This window comes from Borostomias antarcticus, assembly GCF_949987555.1.
Source record: "Borostomias antarcticus genome assembly, chromosome: 18".
NCBI classification, from domain to species: domain Eukaryota; kingdom Metazoa; phylum Chordata; class Actinopteri; order Stomiiformes; family Stomiidae; genus Borostomias; species Borostomias antarcticus.
In genome coordinates, this window is record NC_140251.1 from 20,139,326 (window position 1) to 20,156,968 (window position 17,643).

Below are 17,643 nucleotides of genomic sequence, written 5' to 3' on the forward strand. Positions count from 1 at the left end.
CAGTTGGACCAGGCGCATTCGGTATATTATTGGAAAGACAGCACTCGCACTTTGGAAAATAATGAAAACAATTATTAAAATATATTATAAATGATACAAATATCATTGTATTGCAATCCTATCATGTTATGCAACTGTAGATTTGAATTAAACGCTATCACATTTTTTAATTAACATGTCTTTTGCACGAATATGTCCGTACTCCTGTAACCTGCTTAAGACTGCTTCTCAGTGTTCGTAGATTATGTTCTTAGTTAAACGGATTTTAAGAGATTCTTAACCTCGTTCGTGAATGAGGTCCATTGTTTTGTATAGAGAGATTAAAAACATGCCACGCTGGTTCAGCTGTAATACAGGATCTGCAGCCAGGGTAAGAAGGGGGAGCTTGTCAGGGCCTAGGACTTTCTAGGGTCTAAGTCCTTTAAGGCCTTACAAACCCCCCTTACAGAGAAGGGGTGAAGGAGAAAGTAGGGCTATTGGCGGCATGACTAACAGGGAAGGAAGTGGGTGATTCACCATCAGATAATGTGTCAAACTGGAGGCTATTCGATAATATTGGAAAACTGGAGGCTATAAAATGTTTGGTAAAAATAATTAAGCATCTCAGATTTATTTGACACAGGGAGTCAACAACATTATTAGAAGGCAGCTCTGAAGAGCAAGAGTTGGCAGAGAGAGATTTTATAGTCTGCCGATATCTTCTAGGGTTATTTAAATTGGATATTGCCTTTTTTTGGAATGGAAGCAGAGCAGAGATTACGTAATTGACGGAGAAGTAGCCCGCCAGCCTCAGAGCCAGACCCGTGCCGGCCCAAAGCTGCTTCCTCTCTTGTATAAGAGACCTGCCGGTTCAGAAGTGAACCAGCGGCTGTCATGTCCCTTCACCCCCAACCAGCCACATGGAGCATGTTTATACATAAAATAACTGAAACTAGAAATGGTGGTACAGTGTATGAGCGGCCATGTTTGGGTGGCTCGTGGACCCATTGGGGACCCATCGGACCGCTCTGGTTCTAGGTTGGCCCATGTAACACCCCTCCACCGAGTTTTATGAAAATTGGTCTGGTAGTTTTTACGTAATCCTACTAACAAATCAACCAAGAAACGGCTTGTGGACCCGCTCCGTGATTCGGATCCGCTCCAACATTTAATGGGCTCTGAGTCTTATCTCTGCCTCATCACCACGTCATTGCCACGTCATCATGCATTATGTGTATGTGTATAACATATATAAGCATCACATGCAGCCCTCAGTGGGTTAATGATTTTGGTTTCCATTGACCGTTGTTATGTCATTTTGTTCTCAACCAATTACACAATGTAATCAAAAGATGTTCAACTTGAATATTTCATTCATCAAGATCTGCAATGATTGATGATTGTCCATCCATCCATCTTCATTTGCTTATCCGGGGTCGGGTCGCGGAGGCAGCAGTTCCAGCAGGGGGCCCCAGACATCCCTTGCCCTAGCAGCATCAACCAGCTCTGCCTGGGGAATCTTTAGCCGCTCACAGGCCAGTGCGGAGATGTAGTCCCGCCACCTAGTCCTGGGTCTACCCCGCGGCCTCCTCCCAGCCAGACATGCCTGGAACACCTCCCTAGGGAGGCGCCCAGGAGGCATCCTCACTAGATGCCCGAACCACCTCAACTGGCTCCTTTCGACGCAAAGGAGCAGCGTCTCTACTCCGAGTCTCTCCCGGATGACACCTGATCTCTAAGAGAGACACCAGCCACCCTCCTGCAGGAGGATCTAAGCTAACATTTTTCACTAGGAGCACGTGTGCTCCTAAATGAAAAAAATTAGGAGCACAGAAAGAAATTTAGGAGTGCAACGAAAAATTTGAAATAACACATTTTTATTAGCAACACACACATTAGGCCTACTGCCAACAACAATAAACAATGATAACCTGCTCACCATAGGAGCTCTCATCCTCTCCTACTATACTATGTCCACTGGTCCTAATGAAGACTATACTATTCCGACACACTTTATCATGTCCATTGGTCCTAATAAAGACTATACTATTCCCACACACTTTATCATGTCCATTGGTCCTAATGAAGACTATACTATTCCCACACGCTGCATCATGTGCATTGGTCCTAATGAAGACTATGGCCCAATCCCAATACCCCCCTTAGCCCTAGCCCTGGGCCCCACCCCTACATTTTGCGCGTTCACGCGTAGGGTAGTGTGTCCCATTCCTTTTAGCTTCTAAGGCTAGGGGGCATATCGAGGGCTAGTGGACGTTCAAACAGCCCTCCAAAACTAGGGTTTTCAGATGCTGACTTGAAACCGAGGGGTAGATCAAAATTTGCTTTGCGAACTTAGGCAGGGATATGAAACATAGCTGCCGGTGCCGTGAAAAAACGTGGGAAGAAAGCCCAATATCTTTGCAAATAATCATTCAAAAATTTTAAAATCTGTGGAAAAGCTTAGTTTAATGTAGATGCAAAGGAACATGTCATTGGATCGTTATGACACGCATTTGAGGAAAAAAAATCGCTTTTTACGATGTCAACGGCATTTCATTGCGTTTTGATGTGGATCCAGTAAGTTACTGGTAGGCTACAGTGCAATGTTGAATCTACCTAACAACGATTTTTGAGTGACAGTTGATTCGACTCCCCCCGGGCCTCACCGAATTCCTCTCTCTCCTTGGTTCCACTTTGCCGGGCAAAATACAATTGAATGGGCTTCATTTTCTTCATCATGTTAACGTTACTGGCAGGGGCATTCAGCTGCACAGTCGTTTTTGAGTGAAGGCAGCTGAGCTGTCATCGTGCGTCATTATGAGAGTTCTGCGCATTGCAGGTTGCAGTTGTGGAATAAATATAAATAAATAAAAATAAAATAAGTTGTGGGACTTTTGGTATGACTTTAAGTTGTGTTTTGTATACGGGTGCGCGAAACTTTGACTCTAGTTTGATCCAATGTGCATGGATTTATTTTAGGCAAAAAATGCGAGTGAAATAGTTGAAAACAGTTGGCTACTCGCACAGTGTGCTCCTAAATGTTTTTTTCTGATCGCACAAAACAATTTTTAGTCGCAAATGCGAGTAAAATGGTTGCACCTCAGAGCCCTGTCTTGAGAAAACTCATCTCAGCCGCTTGTATCCTTGATCTCGTTCTTTCGGTTATGACCCATCATTCATGACCATAGGTGAGAGTAGGAATGAAGATAGATGGGTAGATCGAGAGCTTTGTCTTTTGGCTCAGCTGTCTTTTCATTACAACAGTGCGGTAAAGTGATTGCAGAAAGGCTCCTGCTGCTCCGATTCTCCGACCAAACTCCACCTCATAGTCCCCTCACTCATGAACAAGACCCCCAGATACCTGAACTCCTTCGCTTGGAGTGAGGACTCATTCCCTACACAGAGTGGACAATCCACTGGTTTCCTGCTGAGAACCATGGCTTCAGATTTGGAGGTGCTGATTTTTATCCCAGCCGCTTCGCACTCGGCTGCGAACCGATCCAGAGAGTGCTAGAGGTCACAGGCCGATGATGCCATCAGGACCACATCATCTGCAAAAAGCAGTGACGCGATCCCCAGCTCACCGAACTGCAAGCCCGTCCCTCCACGGCCACGCCTCGATATCCTGCCCATGAAAATCACAAACAAGATTGGTGACAAAGCACACTACAGGAAAAGAATCTTACTGCCGAGGATGCAGACACAGCTGTAGAGAGATTGGATGGCCCTGAGCAGGGACCTCCTCAGCCCATACTCCCGCAGAACCCTCCATAATATCACTCGAGGGACCCGGTCATAAGCCCTCTCCAAATTCATTAAACACATGTAGACAGGTTGGGCAAACTCCAAAGCCCCCTCCAAGATCCTTGCGAGGGTGAAGAGTTGGTCGGTGGTTCCACGACCAGGACAGAATCCGCATTGTTCCTCTTCAAGAGGTTCGACTATCAGCTGGACCCTCCTTTCCAGCACCTTAGTATAATTTCCCTGGAAGGGTGAGTAATGTGATGCCTCTGTAGTTGGCACACACCCTCTGGTCCCCTTTTTTGAATATTGGGACCACCACCCCAGTCTGCTACTCCTTTGGCATCGCCCCAGACTTCCACGCAATGTTAAAGAGGCATGTCAACCAAGACAGCCCCTTAACACCCAGCGCCTTCAGCATTTCCTGGTGGATCTCATCAGTCCCTGGGGCTTTGTCCCTGTGGAGTTGTTTGACTATCTCAGGCAAATTGACCCCCCTTCATCTTCTGGCTCTGCCTTGATTGTAGAGGGTGGATGATGGGTTGTCAGTTCCTTAAAGTGCTTCTTCCACCCTCAACAGCCTCCTCAGTTGAGGTCAGCAGTGTCCCATTGTTGCTGTACACAGCTTGGATGGTCCCCCGCCTGCCCTTCCTGAGGTGTCGGATGATTTTCCAGAAACACCTTGATGCCGACCGAAAGTCCTTCTCCATGGTTTCTCCGAACTCCTCCCACACCTGCTGCTTTGCCTTAGTCACGGCCGAGGCAAAGAAGTCCAGCAACAAAACACCACAGGTTCGAGGTGGCCATTCCTCCCAATAAAATTAGTTCCCTGGTCTGTTTGGAGAACTTTAGGCAACCCAAAGGTGGGAAAAAAACTTAACTAAAGCCTTGACCACCGAAGGAGCCGTGATGTTACGGAGAGGTATTGCCTCTGGATATCTGGTAGCCATACACATTACTGTCAACAAATACTGATTACCTGCCTTTGTGCGCGGTAACGGACCAACGCAATCAACCAACACATGCTGGAATGGTTCCCCCATAACAGGTATCGGGCATAGAGGGGCAGGAGGAATAACCTGGTTAGGCTTCCCAACCACCTGGCATGTATGGCAGGTTCTACAGAACTGAGCGACGTCTTTCTTTAACCCTGGCCAAAAGAAGTGACGCAAAATCCGATCATAGGTTTTGGTGACCCCCAGATGACCAGCCCAAGGATTGTCGTGAGCTGTCGCTAGCACATATTGACGGAAATCGGTGGGGACAACGATCTGATAGACCGCGCGCCAATCACTGTCTAATTCCCATTGTAAAACCCATTTTCTAATCAAGATATCTTTTTCGATGTAGTATGCGACATTTACTAGTGTAAGGTCTCCCAGACCCACAGCAGAAGAAAAACACTTCTTGAGGCTGGAATCATGCTTTTGAGCATACGCCAGCTGTTTACGAGTGACTGGTAAATGTCCCAGCACAGAACTGTCCCCCGCAACATTCACACATTCTTCAACCGGGGTTTCCAGACATTTTATGCCCTCGGAGCGCACTGCCTCACCAGCCAACACCGGGGCAAGCGCAAAGTCGGCCAGACTGACCTCGTCAGCCACCGAATTCTTTTTGGCCTGAGCGTGCGTTACTGCGCATGCAGGGAATACATCAGGAAACACCTGGGGCTGCGGGGTTGGACTCTCCAACACCTCCAACAGGGGCAACACTCTTCCCCCAGCGATATCGTTCCCCAGAATCAGCTGAACCCCTCCAATGGGCAGGCTAGGTCGCTAGGTAGATTTACAGGCAGAAGCGTCAGAAAAGGGTATTACGTCCGCAAGGATGAACGATTGAGAATCTCTGAGAATTTTCACGGGCTGCTGGTCTGCCTCCTCACCAGTAGAGGATACTAACCCTTCAAGAATAAAAGGCTTATAGCTGGGGTCAAGGGTATCCGTCAACTCAGCTGCACTCCGCTCAGGGACACACAGATCTAATGCACCCAGAGGGAAGGTTTTTACTAAACCGGCTCCCTTGGGTGGTTTAGCTGGCAGCTTGCGCTTCAGGGTCAAACAGTCTGCAATCACATGACCCACTTTGTGGCAGTAAAAACATTCACTCTCCTCCTTACGGTGTGCATTACCCGAGGAAGGTTTTGTTTGAGGAGCCTGCACATTAGAAACAACAGCCCCAGACTTACTCTCGTGGCGAAAGGACACGAACACTTGTTTGTGTGTCAACGTAAATTCGTCCGCTAATACCGCAGCTTGAGCTAGCGTGACCACTTTTTGCTCGTTTAAGTACGTCACTAGCCGTTCTGGAGAACTGTTTTTAAATTCCTCCAGCAACACCAGCTCACGTAGCTGCGCGAAGGTGAGAACCTTGTTAGCATTACACCACTTTTTCAAGCATTTATTTTTCACGGGCAAATTCCATAAATGTGCGGTCATTAGACTTTTTATGATTACGGAATTTCTGCCTATAAGCCTCGGGGACGAGCTGATAGGCACGCAGCACGGTGCTCTTCACCGTTTCATAGCACAGACTGTCTTCAAGGGGTAACGCTGCCATTACCTCCTGTGCTTTACCCGGCAGCTTGCACTGTAACATCAGCGTCCACACCTCCCTTGGCCAATGGAGAGAGGTGGCTATTCGCTCAAAGGTGCCGAAATATGAGTCCACTTCGGACTCTCTAAAAGGAGGGACAAGTGTGATCTGTCAGCTCACCTCGAATGGTCTAGCTAGTTCAAAAGAAGCAGGTGGGCTAGATACCGGAACAGCACTAGGATTGGGAGGCACGTGTATGTTGGAGCGCTCGATACTACGGGCCTCCAGCTCCAGTTGCCTCAGCTTTACTAAGGTTTCAGCCTCCAACTCCAACTTGCGTATCTCTAACTTCAGGTTGTACTGCCTCTCCTTATCCCGTGCTTCTAGCTCTAGGCGAGCCAGACGCAGCCTGAACTCATCCACACCACCACTAGAGGCAGCGAGGGACTGATCAGGAGATAACGGGTCAAACAACGGCACAGTTATAACATTACCATCTACCCCAGCCCGCTCGCCCTCCACCCCAAGGTCAGACTCCACATCAGGCTCACTGTCGGCCTTCACCACAGGGTCGTCGAGCCCCATACCCGCACCCAAGGCAGCCTCCTCACCAGTCTCCACCGGTGGAGGTGCCTCCAACAACTGCCTCTCCACTAACCCATCAACAATTAACTGCTTGAGCTGTCCCTTATCCACGCCCCTAGGGACTGATAGGCTGAAGTGCTTGGCTATGCTCTGCAAGTCTGCCACCCTGCAGCCATCAAGTTTCTCCTAGGTGGGAGCAGCCAAAAACTCATCCAACACAAAGGTAGCCATCCTAACCTAGACACTGAACACTGTCACTGGACGGCCACACACACACACCACCTCTGCGTCACTACAACACCAACACACAGCACACCGGCTTAGGAACCCAGTCAGAGACCAGCCAGAAAATGCTAGCCAATGGCTGACTAGGATCCCGGACGAGTCCCCATTTGTTACGCCCCCTAGAGGGCGTGGTGTGCTAGGCGTAGTGAGGCAGGACACAGGAGGCAGTAGACAGAATAAATATATAAAAATTATATTTATTACTAACACGAAATACCTACTCCACAGGGAACAAAGGGACTAAGAACGGTGCCAAACAAAAGAACACAGTAAAATCCCCTTTCCTAACCTGCCTAACCAAAAACCTTCCCTAACTATGAAAACTTACAAAGGTGGCACACGCTCCTAACCTGGTGTACATAACAGGAGGTAAACTACGTGAGCTGTGTATACCCATGGGTAGCTTACCTGTCCCCTGCCCCCTGGGCGGGTTACGAAACTAAGGAATAAAACTTAACAGAAAACTAATATACAAGTATAAGGAGCATAACATAGACAAACAACTAAGACAACAAAGGATAGTGTGGCTACTAACTAAGATTAACAAACAGTCAACTAATTTAACAAAGGGTCAATACTAAATGCAGCACACACAAACGAATGGCACAAGGCCCAGAAGACAGGAACAAACAGGGTTATATAGGTGGTGAGGTAGCAGCTGATTGGTCAACCGCAGCTGGATGGAATGAAGGTAATGAGGGATGATTGGACTGAACTCACCAACGGCACCTGAATGGAGTTAGAGTGGGGGGAGGGAACAGAGGGAAGGAAACAAACACACACACACACACACACACACACACACAAACCCCAGCCAGACCAAGGGCCGTAACAGTCCATGATTTTGCAGACTATTTTTTTGTTGCGCACTACGTTGCTTAGTTGTAGAGAAATCCTAGCATCGTGAAGCCAGATGGGGACGTCGTAAGTCGCACAGTGTGAGAGAGTCAGCGATCAACGACTAATTGCTCCTACGTTCTTAAGTCAAGGCTACGACCTCCCAACAAATTTTTAGCATGTCAGACATTTTTGTTGTGTCACAAGCAATCGTGGATGACAATTGTGAATGACAGCAATCGTACAGTGTGAGCACACACGTCATACGGTCTGATCAGGTCTGAGACGATAGGACTGAAACTTTCAGTCGAGCAGTGTGAGGCATTCACGGACATTACAATTTTTAAAATGACACAGTATATACCCGGCTTTAGTCTACCTCAGACAGATTGACAAACTCTGTCACAAAATGAAGTGCTATGGACTGCAGGTCAGTTGCTATGGTAGAAGACAAAGGCTTAATGGAAGCGTTGCACATTAGTCCTCCAATGCAGCTACTGGACAAGCTGCCATCAAGAGGCACAATTGTTTTGAAAATAAAAAAAGACGTATTGCCAAATATGTTGCTTAGATTGATTGATAACCTTGCAAATAACAATACATTCCCAATAATAATTTAATAAAACAATAAATTTACTACTAAAGCCACCTTTGTAATTATCTATTCAATGCTTTACTTGTTTGCCACAATAATACAATGTTTTTTAATTGGAATATCTTCATTTGGTGGCTTTTCCCAGCAAAAAAATAATATGCAATTCATTCGATTAATTAATTACAGATCGTGTAAATAATTAGATTTTTTTAATTTTTATCTATTGACGGCCCTATTATATATTTGATGCCACCGAGGCACTGTAGGTCAGGACCAAGTCTAGGGAAGGAGGTTATGTTTTCAGTGCCGTGTGCTACAATAGTTTGTTTGTTCATTAGTTTGTTACTGTAGTTTGTTCATTACTCAGCAGGATTACGCAAAAACTGGGTACGCAAAGACCAATTTTCATGTACCTCAGTGGCGGGTTGTAGCATGGGCTTACTAAGACCCCATTACATTCTGGAACAGATCTGAATCACGGATGGATTTTTGATATTGCGAGAGATGTCCTTCTCTAAACTAGAAAAGCTCACTCCACTTACACATTCAACAGCTGTACATGCTGAGGACAGAGGTATGTGCTCACCAAGGGCCTTTCTAGTTATCACATCTTTTCAGGTGTAGTGTGTGTTCAGTTTAGCTTATTACACACACACATCCACATGCACGCACACACACACACACACACACACATACACACACACACACACACACACACACCCACCCTGTGGATCCCTGTGGAGGAGAGCTTCTTTGTGCTGAGCCTTATGCCTCCTCCTCCTCCTCCTCCTCCTCGCCCTAACTGTTAGAATTACAGTTTGTTCATTTAGCAGACGCTTTCATCCAAAGCCACTTACAATGTTTTTGGGCTAGCGTTGGGGTTAAGTACCTTTCTCAAGGGCACAATGGTAGGGAATGATTGTCAAGTGGCCTGGAGCGGCCCTGAACTAATTTAATGTGTCTGTTGTTTCCATCCGTCATCCGACTCATATCAAACTTGTTTACAAAAGAATGGAGGTGAGATAAGAGGATGAGGACGCTCACAGAGGACAAACGCTTTTAGCCTCTCACTGGGACGTCATTAAACTTTCATAAACGCTGTCAACATTAACGATGATGGTAGAAAGCCCAGATTGACATCATGGAGTAAGTAGTGCAAGACATTTAGGACAGACTCTCAGTCTCTGAGGAATGGAGAGCATGTTATGCTGGCAGACATTAGAATGTGAGGTGCTATGTTTATCTCCAAGTTGGTTTGAAAAGTGGATCTATGGAGGTAGATTTCTATCAGAAATACACAAACACAGAAGTGTAATCCACAACCATTTTTACCATCCACACGCGAACACCTCTCAATTTGTGTTCGTAGGTGTAATCCGCAAACGTGTTTTTGCCAGAAAATGTTCCAATGCAGTTTGTTTAGTACTGAGGTGATAGCAGATTGAATAGACAGTTCCACATGATCGGCAGCCATCTTGATTATTTACAAAAATGCTTCAGCGGCGCTCCTGTGAACAGTTGTCATATCAAACCCCGCCCCAAAGTCAATAAACGGTTGTGATTAGCCAGCCACATTTTGTGTTTCTGCAGAATCTGTTTGAATGGGAGTCTTTGTAGACTGATGTGTGGAGAGAAACAGAATTTGAGACCACGTGATCCGGATGGCAAAGGCCGGCTCACACAACATGGCCTCCAGCAAGCAGCAACATTCTGACACCATCACACAGCTTCTGTACTCTATCGGATAGACTCATACTCTGAAAGGGTTATTGGGTTGTCTCCTTGGGAGAGAAGCCTTATTCTTAGTTCCCGGTGGAACCTTTTTGAAATGGTTCTACCTTCAACCATGCATTTCCCTATAATGTGTTTATCAGATAGTTCTTCCATGAGGATGGCTGAGAACCATAATGGTTCTAGTTGGCACTTTTTCTAAGAGTGTAGGAGACTCGTAACAGCTTGACAAGATGAACGGTTCATGGGACAGGGATGACACCACTTGTGCAGAAGCTCATACCAGACACTGACACCCCTGACGCAACGCTCGTGTGCTGGAATACAATACTGAATACATTATAATGGCTGGATTTTTTTTTTTTTTTTTAAATATATGTGCTCTCCTATTTGGGGCTGGTTGCCTTGTTCCCAGGCAGAAGTCCTAGTGTGGGAAGTGTACAGTGGGCTATACAGGGCACGGGAAAACAGTTAAGAGAGTCTCCCAACTGGATTCAGAAGAATCTGTTCAAGCCTGTGCTGATGCAGAGATCTCAGAGTGAGAGCAGTACTCATCCACTCTTCCCCCCCCCCCATTAGTTACGATCGCCTCTTAGACCTCTCCGCCCACCGGGTGCTGCCATGCCGATAGAGAGAGATGGAGAGATAGAGAAATGGATATCTATCTATGAACTTTACTTCATGTAGACCAGTCTGGTTACACCTCTCTCTCTCGTTTTCCAACCCTCCCTCTCCCCCTTTTTCAATTACCCCTTTTCACTTGTTACTTTCCCTCGCGTCATCCCTCTCCTTCTCGCCCTCTCTCTCCTCCCTGCCACTCCCTCTCTCACTCCTCTCTCCCTCTCTCTCCTCCCTGCCACTCCCTCTCTCTCTCTCTCTCTCTCTCTCTCTCTTCTCATTATCTCCCTCTGTGGTACACAGACTACAGACTAGAGGTCTTGTGTGCTGTGCTGCTGTGCTGTCTGTCCGACTCGAAAACCACTGCCCATCTCTCCCCCCATACACACAGACGCACGCACGCATGCACGCACACATACACACACATACATACATACATACAAACACACGCGCACCAGTAACAATCCTCATCAGCCTTCCACATACCAGTCTGTCTATGCTTTGTAGTGTGGGGAAGCAGGAAGTGTGTTTGTCCAGCTAGTAAGGTTAAGACAGCATGGTTTTCAGCTTCAGAAAACTGAGGTAGGACGTTTCTGACTGTACCTACACACTACCTTCTAGGCTAACACCGTGTCCTAACTGCTTGCGACGCAAGCAACAGAACGCGACATCGCATGTTTGCTGTCCTAACTGAAACCGTTAAATGTCCTGTTCTGTTACATCATTTGTCTATATTCCCAACTGAAGACAGACGCCTGTCAACGCGAGCGACAGGAGGAAAATAGGAACAGGGCGAGCGTCAAAAGGGCAGTTAAAACGTTGCGCCGCTCGCTCGCGTCGCGTGTAGTTAGGACACGGTGTTACACGCAGCTTTCCATGACAAAAGAGTCGAGCTGTTTGGCAGACTAGTCCTGTCTTGTTTGATCAGGAACCCGCTCAGATAAGAACCGTTGGTAGTCTGAGGTTTTTACCTTGGGTCTGAAAGGTGGGCGTGTCCATTTCGCCGTCACAGTGAACTGGGTGGAGATGAAACGGAGAGATGGGGAGTAACAGTCAAGCTGCAGCAAACGTCAAAGGCTCCAAGTTAAGACGTAAAGAATTACTTGCTCAGTGTTATGTTTGCTCAGTGTTATGTTTGTTCTGTGTTATGTTTGCTCAGTGTTATATTTGCTCAGTGTTATGTTTGCTCAGTATTATGTTTGCTCTGTGTTATGTTTGTTCTGAGTTATGTTTGTTCTGAGTTATGTTTGCTCTGTGTTATATTTGTTCAGTGTTATGTTTGTTCAGTGTTGTTTGCTCTGTGTTATGTTTGTTCTGTTATGTTTGCTCTGTGTTATGTTTGTTCAGTGTTATGTTTGCTCTGTGTTATGTTTGTTCAGTGTTGTTTGCTCTGTGTTATGTTTGTTCTGTTATGTTTGTTCTGTGTTATGTTTGTTCAGTGTTGTTTGCTCTGTGTTATGTTTGTTCCGTGTTATGTTTGTTCAGTGTTATGTTTGTTCTGTTATGTTTGCTGTGTGTTATGTTTGTTCAGTGTTATGTTTGTTCAGTGTTGTTTGCTCTGTTATGTTTGTTCTGTGTTATGTTTGTTCAGTGTTATGTTTGCTCTGTGTTATGTTTGCTCAGTGTTATGTTTGTTGTGTTATGTTTGTTCTGTTATGTTTGCTCTGTGTTATGTTTGTTCAGTGTTATGTTTGTTCAGTGTTGTTTGCTCTGTGTTATGTTTGTTCTGTTATGTTTGCTCTGTGTTATGTTTGTTCAGTGTTATGTTTGCTCTGTGTTATGTTTGTTCTGTTATGTTTGTTCAGTGTTATGTTTGTTCAGTGTTGTTTGCTCAGTGTTATGTTTGCTCTGTGTTATGTTTGTTCAGTGTTATGTTTGTTCTGTTATGTTTGCTCTGTGTTATGTTTGTTCAGTGTTATGTTTGCTCTGTGTTATGTTTGTTCTGTGTTATGTTTGTTCAGTGTTTGCTCTGTGTTATGTTTGTTCTGTTATGTTTGTTCTGTGTTATGTTTGTTCAGTGTTGTTTGCTCTGTGTTATGTTTGTTCCGTGTTATGTTTGTTCAGTGTTATGTTTGTTCTGTTATGTTTGCTGTGTGTTATGTTTGTTCAGTGTTATGTTTGTTCAGTGTTATGTTTGTTCAGTGTTATGTTTGCTCTGTGTTGTTTGCTCTGTTATGTTTGTTCTGTGTTATGTTTGTTCAGTGTTATGTTTGCTCTGTGTTATGTTTGCTCAGTGTTATGTTTGTTCAGTGTTATGTTTGTTCTGTTATGTTTGCTCTGTGTTATGTTTGCTCAGTGTTATGTTTGTTCAGTGTTATGTTTGCTCTGTGTTATGTTTGTTCTGTTATGTTTGCTCTGTGTTATGTTTGTTCAGTGTTATGTTTGCTCTGTGTTATGTTTGTTCTGTTATGTTTGTTCGGTGTTATGTTTGTTCAGTGTTGTTTGCTCAGTGTTATGTTTGCTCTGTGTTATGTTTGTTCAGTGTTATGTTTGTTCTGTTATGTTTGCTCTGTGTTATGTTTGTTCAGTGTTATGTTTGCTCTGTGTTATGTTTGTTCTGTGTTAGTTTGTTCAGTGTTATGTTTGCTATGTGTTATGTTTGTTTTGTTATGTTTGCTCTGTGTTATGTTTGTTCAGTGTTATGTTTGCTCTGTGTTATGTTTGTTCAGTGTTATGTTTGTTCAGTGTTATGTTTGTTCTGTGTTATGTTTGTTCAGTGTTATGTTTGTTCAGTGTTATGTTTGCTCTGTGTTATGTTTGTTCAGTGTTATGTTAAGGGCTGTGCAATAAAATCCACACAGCAATATTTTTTTCCTGCAGTTCTGTATCGATTTTCCACGGTCATCAAAACATATGAAAACATTGGGGGTTTTTTAAACTTTTTTTTTGCACAAGGAAAATATGCAGAACAAGACAGAATAGATATAGATATAAAATGAAGGATAGAGTTTAGTTATAGATTTTCAGTAAATTATGTAGATATCGCAATGTATTGCGATATGTATCGTATTGTATCGTAATGCAGTGTGATACAATCGTGCGGTGACCCATGTATCCTGATACTTACTGTTTGTTGAGGTCCTTGCCAATACCCACCCCTAGTTATGCTCTGTTAAATATTGGAGTGCTTGTTACCTTAAGATAAGATATCCTTTAATAATCCCCAAATTGGGATTCCATCCTTCCCTCTGTTTCCCACGTCCCACCACCAGCGATGGAGCTTGTGTTAGAGTCGGTTCCCTGGAGAATCTGGTGCTTGAGCTGAGCTCGGGGTTGGAAACCCAGAGACGTTCTGCTTTGGCAGCCTTGGGTGTTTCTGTGTGGATGAATCACCGAGGCCATGCTCCTCACAGCTGTGATAGAATGCACTGTAGTGGGAGGAGCATGTGTCAGGCCCTCCCATTCTGCTGAATTGGGACTTTGGGACCCCCTCAAAAACGAGATGATTCCTCTCAAGGGGTTTATCCCAATACAAGAAAGTTCAAATGAATAACGCATCTTGAGCGCGTTTCATGTTTTGTCCCTGCAGGGATGCCATACGCCATGTTAAGTTAAAGACCAAGACCACTGTGTTGACCATGCTGAAGCGCCTGGACAAGATCCGTTTCCGCGGCCAGCGGAGAGATGAGTTCCTGGACCTGGCCGAGTCGCCCAACACCTCCGACAACGAGTGCGGCGATGAGGCGGAGAGTGCCAAGCCTCGGCCCGCTAGCAAAGACCCCGAGGAGCTGAGAGACCCAGCCAGCGACCCGCTCCCTCCAACCGAAGTAGGAAACATTTAAGAATACATATTTTCCATATTTGATTTAAGCTGCCAACTGTAGTCAAACAGTTGACCTACTGTAGTCAAGCAGTCTAGACCTACTGTAGTCAAGCAGTCTAGACCTCCTGTAGTCAAGAAGTCTAGACCTACTGTAGTCAAGCAGTCTAGACCTACTGTAGTTAAGAAGTCTAGACCCACTGTAGTCAAGCAGTCTAGACCTCCTGTAGTCAAGCAGTCTAGACCTCCTGTAGTGAAGCAGCAGTCTAGACCTCCTGTAGTGAAGCAGCAGTCTAGACCTCCTGTAGTCAAGCAGTCTAGACCTCCTGTAGTCAAGCAGTCTAGACCTCCTGTAGTGAAGCAGCAGTCTTGACCTCCTGTAGTGAAGCAGCAGTCTTGACCTCCTGTAGTGAAGCAGCAGTCTAGACCTCCTGTAGTGAAGCAGCAGTCTTGACCTCCTGTAGTGAAGCAGCAGTCCAGACCTCCTGTAGTGAAGCAGCAGTCTAGACCTCCTGTAGTCAAGCAGCAGTCTAGACCTCCTGTAGTGAAGCAGCAGTCTTGACCTCCTGTAGTCAAGCAGTCTAGACCTCCTGTAGTGCTACACCAGCTTATTTCAGATCACTCAACTTCAGCTCACAAGTCTAGATGGGTTCATTCATGATAAGGTTCAGTTGAGCTCACAAGTCTAGGTGGGTTCATTCACGATAAGGTTCAGTTGAGCTCACAAGTCTAGATGGGTTCATTCATGATAAGGTTCAGTTGAGGTCCTCCTTGGTCTGAGGAGGTGTGCTTGCGCCCGGTCAAGGCTCAGTACAGGGAGTTTGAATCCCGATGAATCGGTCTCAGAAAGGTGTGATGTTACAGAGCATTGGAATCAGAAAGACATTTTGGTGTAATGGTCGTGTTTGTGTGTGTTAATCATGGGGAAGAAGTTGTGTCAGCTTCACACAAAATTCTCATCTCTAGGGTTGTGTAACTTTCACTGCACTTCTTTGCATGGGTCGGTTGTTGCTTCCTTTCCCCCCAGGCTCGGGGCCGAAATCCTTTTACCAACCCGAGCCTGGGTGAGGGGGTCACCCGGGCTATATTGCGAAGCGCGTAGACGCGTCCTGGATGACGTGGTCTGCGGTTTGTTCCTCAGCGCCACACTCGCACTGACCACCCCCAGATAAGGCCACTTCAAGTCAGTTTGGAGGATGGTTTGGTGGGAGAGGAGGAGGAGGTCTTGGTCTTAGGTTGCTGCTTGTCTGGTTGTCTGTCCTAGTCCTCTCACTTCCTGTCTGTCCTACTGTAGTCCTCTCACTTCCTGTCTGTCCTACTGTAGTCCTATCACTTCCTGTCTGTCCTACTGTAGTCCTCTCACTTCCTGTCTGTCCTACTATAGTCCTCTTTCCTGTCTGTCCTACTGTAGTCCTATCACTTCATGTCTGTCCTACTGTAATCCTCTCACTTCCTGTCTATCCTACTGTTGTCCTCAGATTTCCTGTCCGTCCTACTGTAGTCCTCTCACTTCCTGTCTGTCCTACTGTAGTTCTCTCACTTCCTGTCTGTCCTACTGTAGTCCTCTCACTTCCTGTCTATCCTACTGTTGTCCTCAGATTTCCTGTCTGTCCTACTGTAGTCCTCTCACTTCCTGTCTGTCCTACTGTAGTCCTCTCACTTCCTGTCTATCCTACTGTTGTCCTCATATTTCCTGTCTGTCCTACTGTAGTCCTCTCACTTCCTGTCTATCCTACTGTTGTCCTCAGATTTCCTGTCTGTCCTACTGTAGTCCTCTCACTTCCTGTCTGTCCTACTGTAGTCCTCATTTCCTGTCTGTCCTACTGTAGTCCTATCACTTCCTGTCTGTCCTACTGTAGTCCTCTCACTTCCTGTCTGTTCTACTGTAGTTCTCTCACTTCCTGTCTGTCCTACTGTAGTCCTCTCACTTCCTGTCTGTTCTACTGTAGTCCTCTCACTTCCTGTCTGTCCTACTGTAGTTCTCTCACGTCCTGTCTGTCCTACTGTAGTCCTCTCACTTCCTGTCTGTCCTACTGTAGTCCTCTCACTTCCTGTCTGTCCTACTGTAGTCCTCTCACTTCCTGTCTGTCCTACTGTAGTCCTCAGACTTCCTGTCTTCCTGCCATCTGAATATGTTCCCCTTCACACTACAGTCGCTGACATGTTTACATCTTTGATCTACTTGAAGGTTGAAAAGATCCGCACACTGGATTAATGCTCCCAGTATTCTTTTATTGGCTACAAAAAACGTTTCAACCGCTCAGGTCTTCATCAGGCCTGATGAAGACCTGAGCGGTTGAAACATTGTTTGACAAGTTATTCCACATATTGATCCAGCACCTGGCCTACTCTTTTTCATACATCTTTGATGTAGACATGTTTACGTCTTTGATCTAGACATGTTTACATCTTTGATCTAGACATGTTGATATTTTTGAACAGACCTGTGATGAGGGCAAATCTCATTTAAAGTCGCACTGAAATGAAAAAAGCATTCTGTCCCATTTTGGTTCACATAATTGGTCATAGTGTTCACCTATTCAACAATATATGCCCAAAAAATAACAAAATTCTACTTTTCTTGTAATCTTATATCCAAGTATATCATTTCTTACTTCCTGGAAAACAGTAGGTCACGTGCAATGACGACAACAGGTACCTTAGATTTTAGGCCAATAATCTCACAACATCCACCCGTCAATCAACGCTATCCTTCTATCGAATCTGTCTAAAGTTCTTAAAACCCGTCCACTTGTCAATGTTCCCCATCAAATTCCTCTAAACATATGTCCCACCCTCATAGCTTCTCAAACGTCCGTTTCATTGCGACTTTAATGTACATGTTCATGTTAAATCTAATTGCCTTTCATTGGGAAAATCCGAATTGGCACTAACAGGGTCAATTATAGAATAATGAGTAGATTTCTCACTTTACTGGCGAAGGCTATTACAGTATCTTTGCTTCTATATTTAAGCA

At 45.3% G+C, this 17,643-nt stretch overlaps 1 protein-coding gene across 1 annotated transcript in view; it reads left to right on the forward strand.

Annotated features, from left to right (window-relative positions):
* Positions 1-17,643, forward strand: part of gramd4b (GRAM domain containing 4b) — a 115,687-nt gene that overhangs the window by 12,422 nt on the left and 85,622 nt on the right. The window contains 1 exon segment of the mRNA XM_084452874.1: positions 14,436-14,646. Coding sequence (XP_084309000.1) covers positions 14,436-14,646 — 211 coding nt within the window.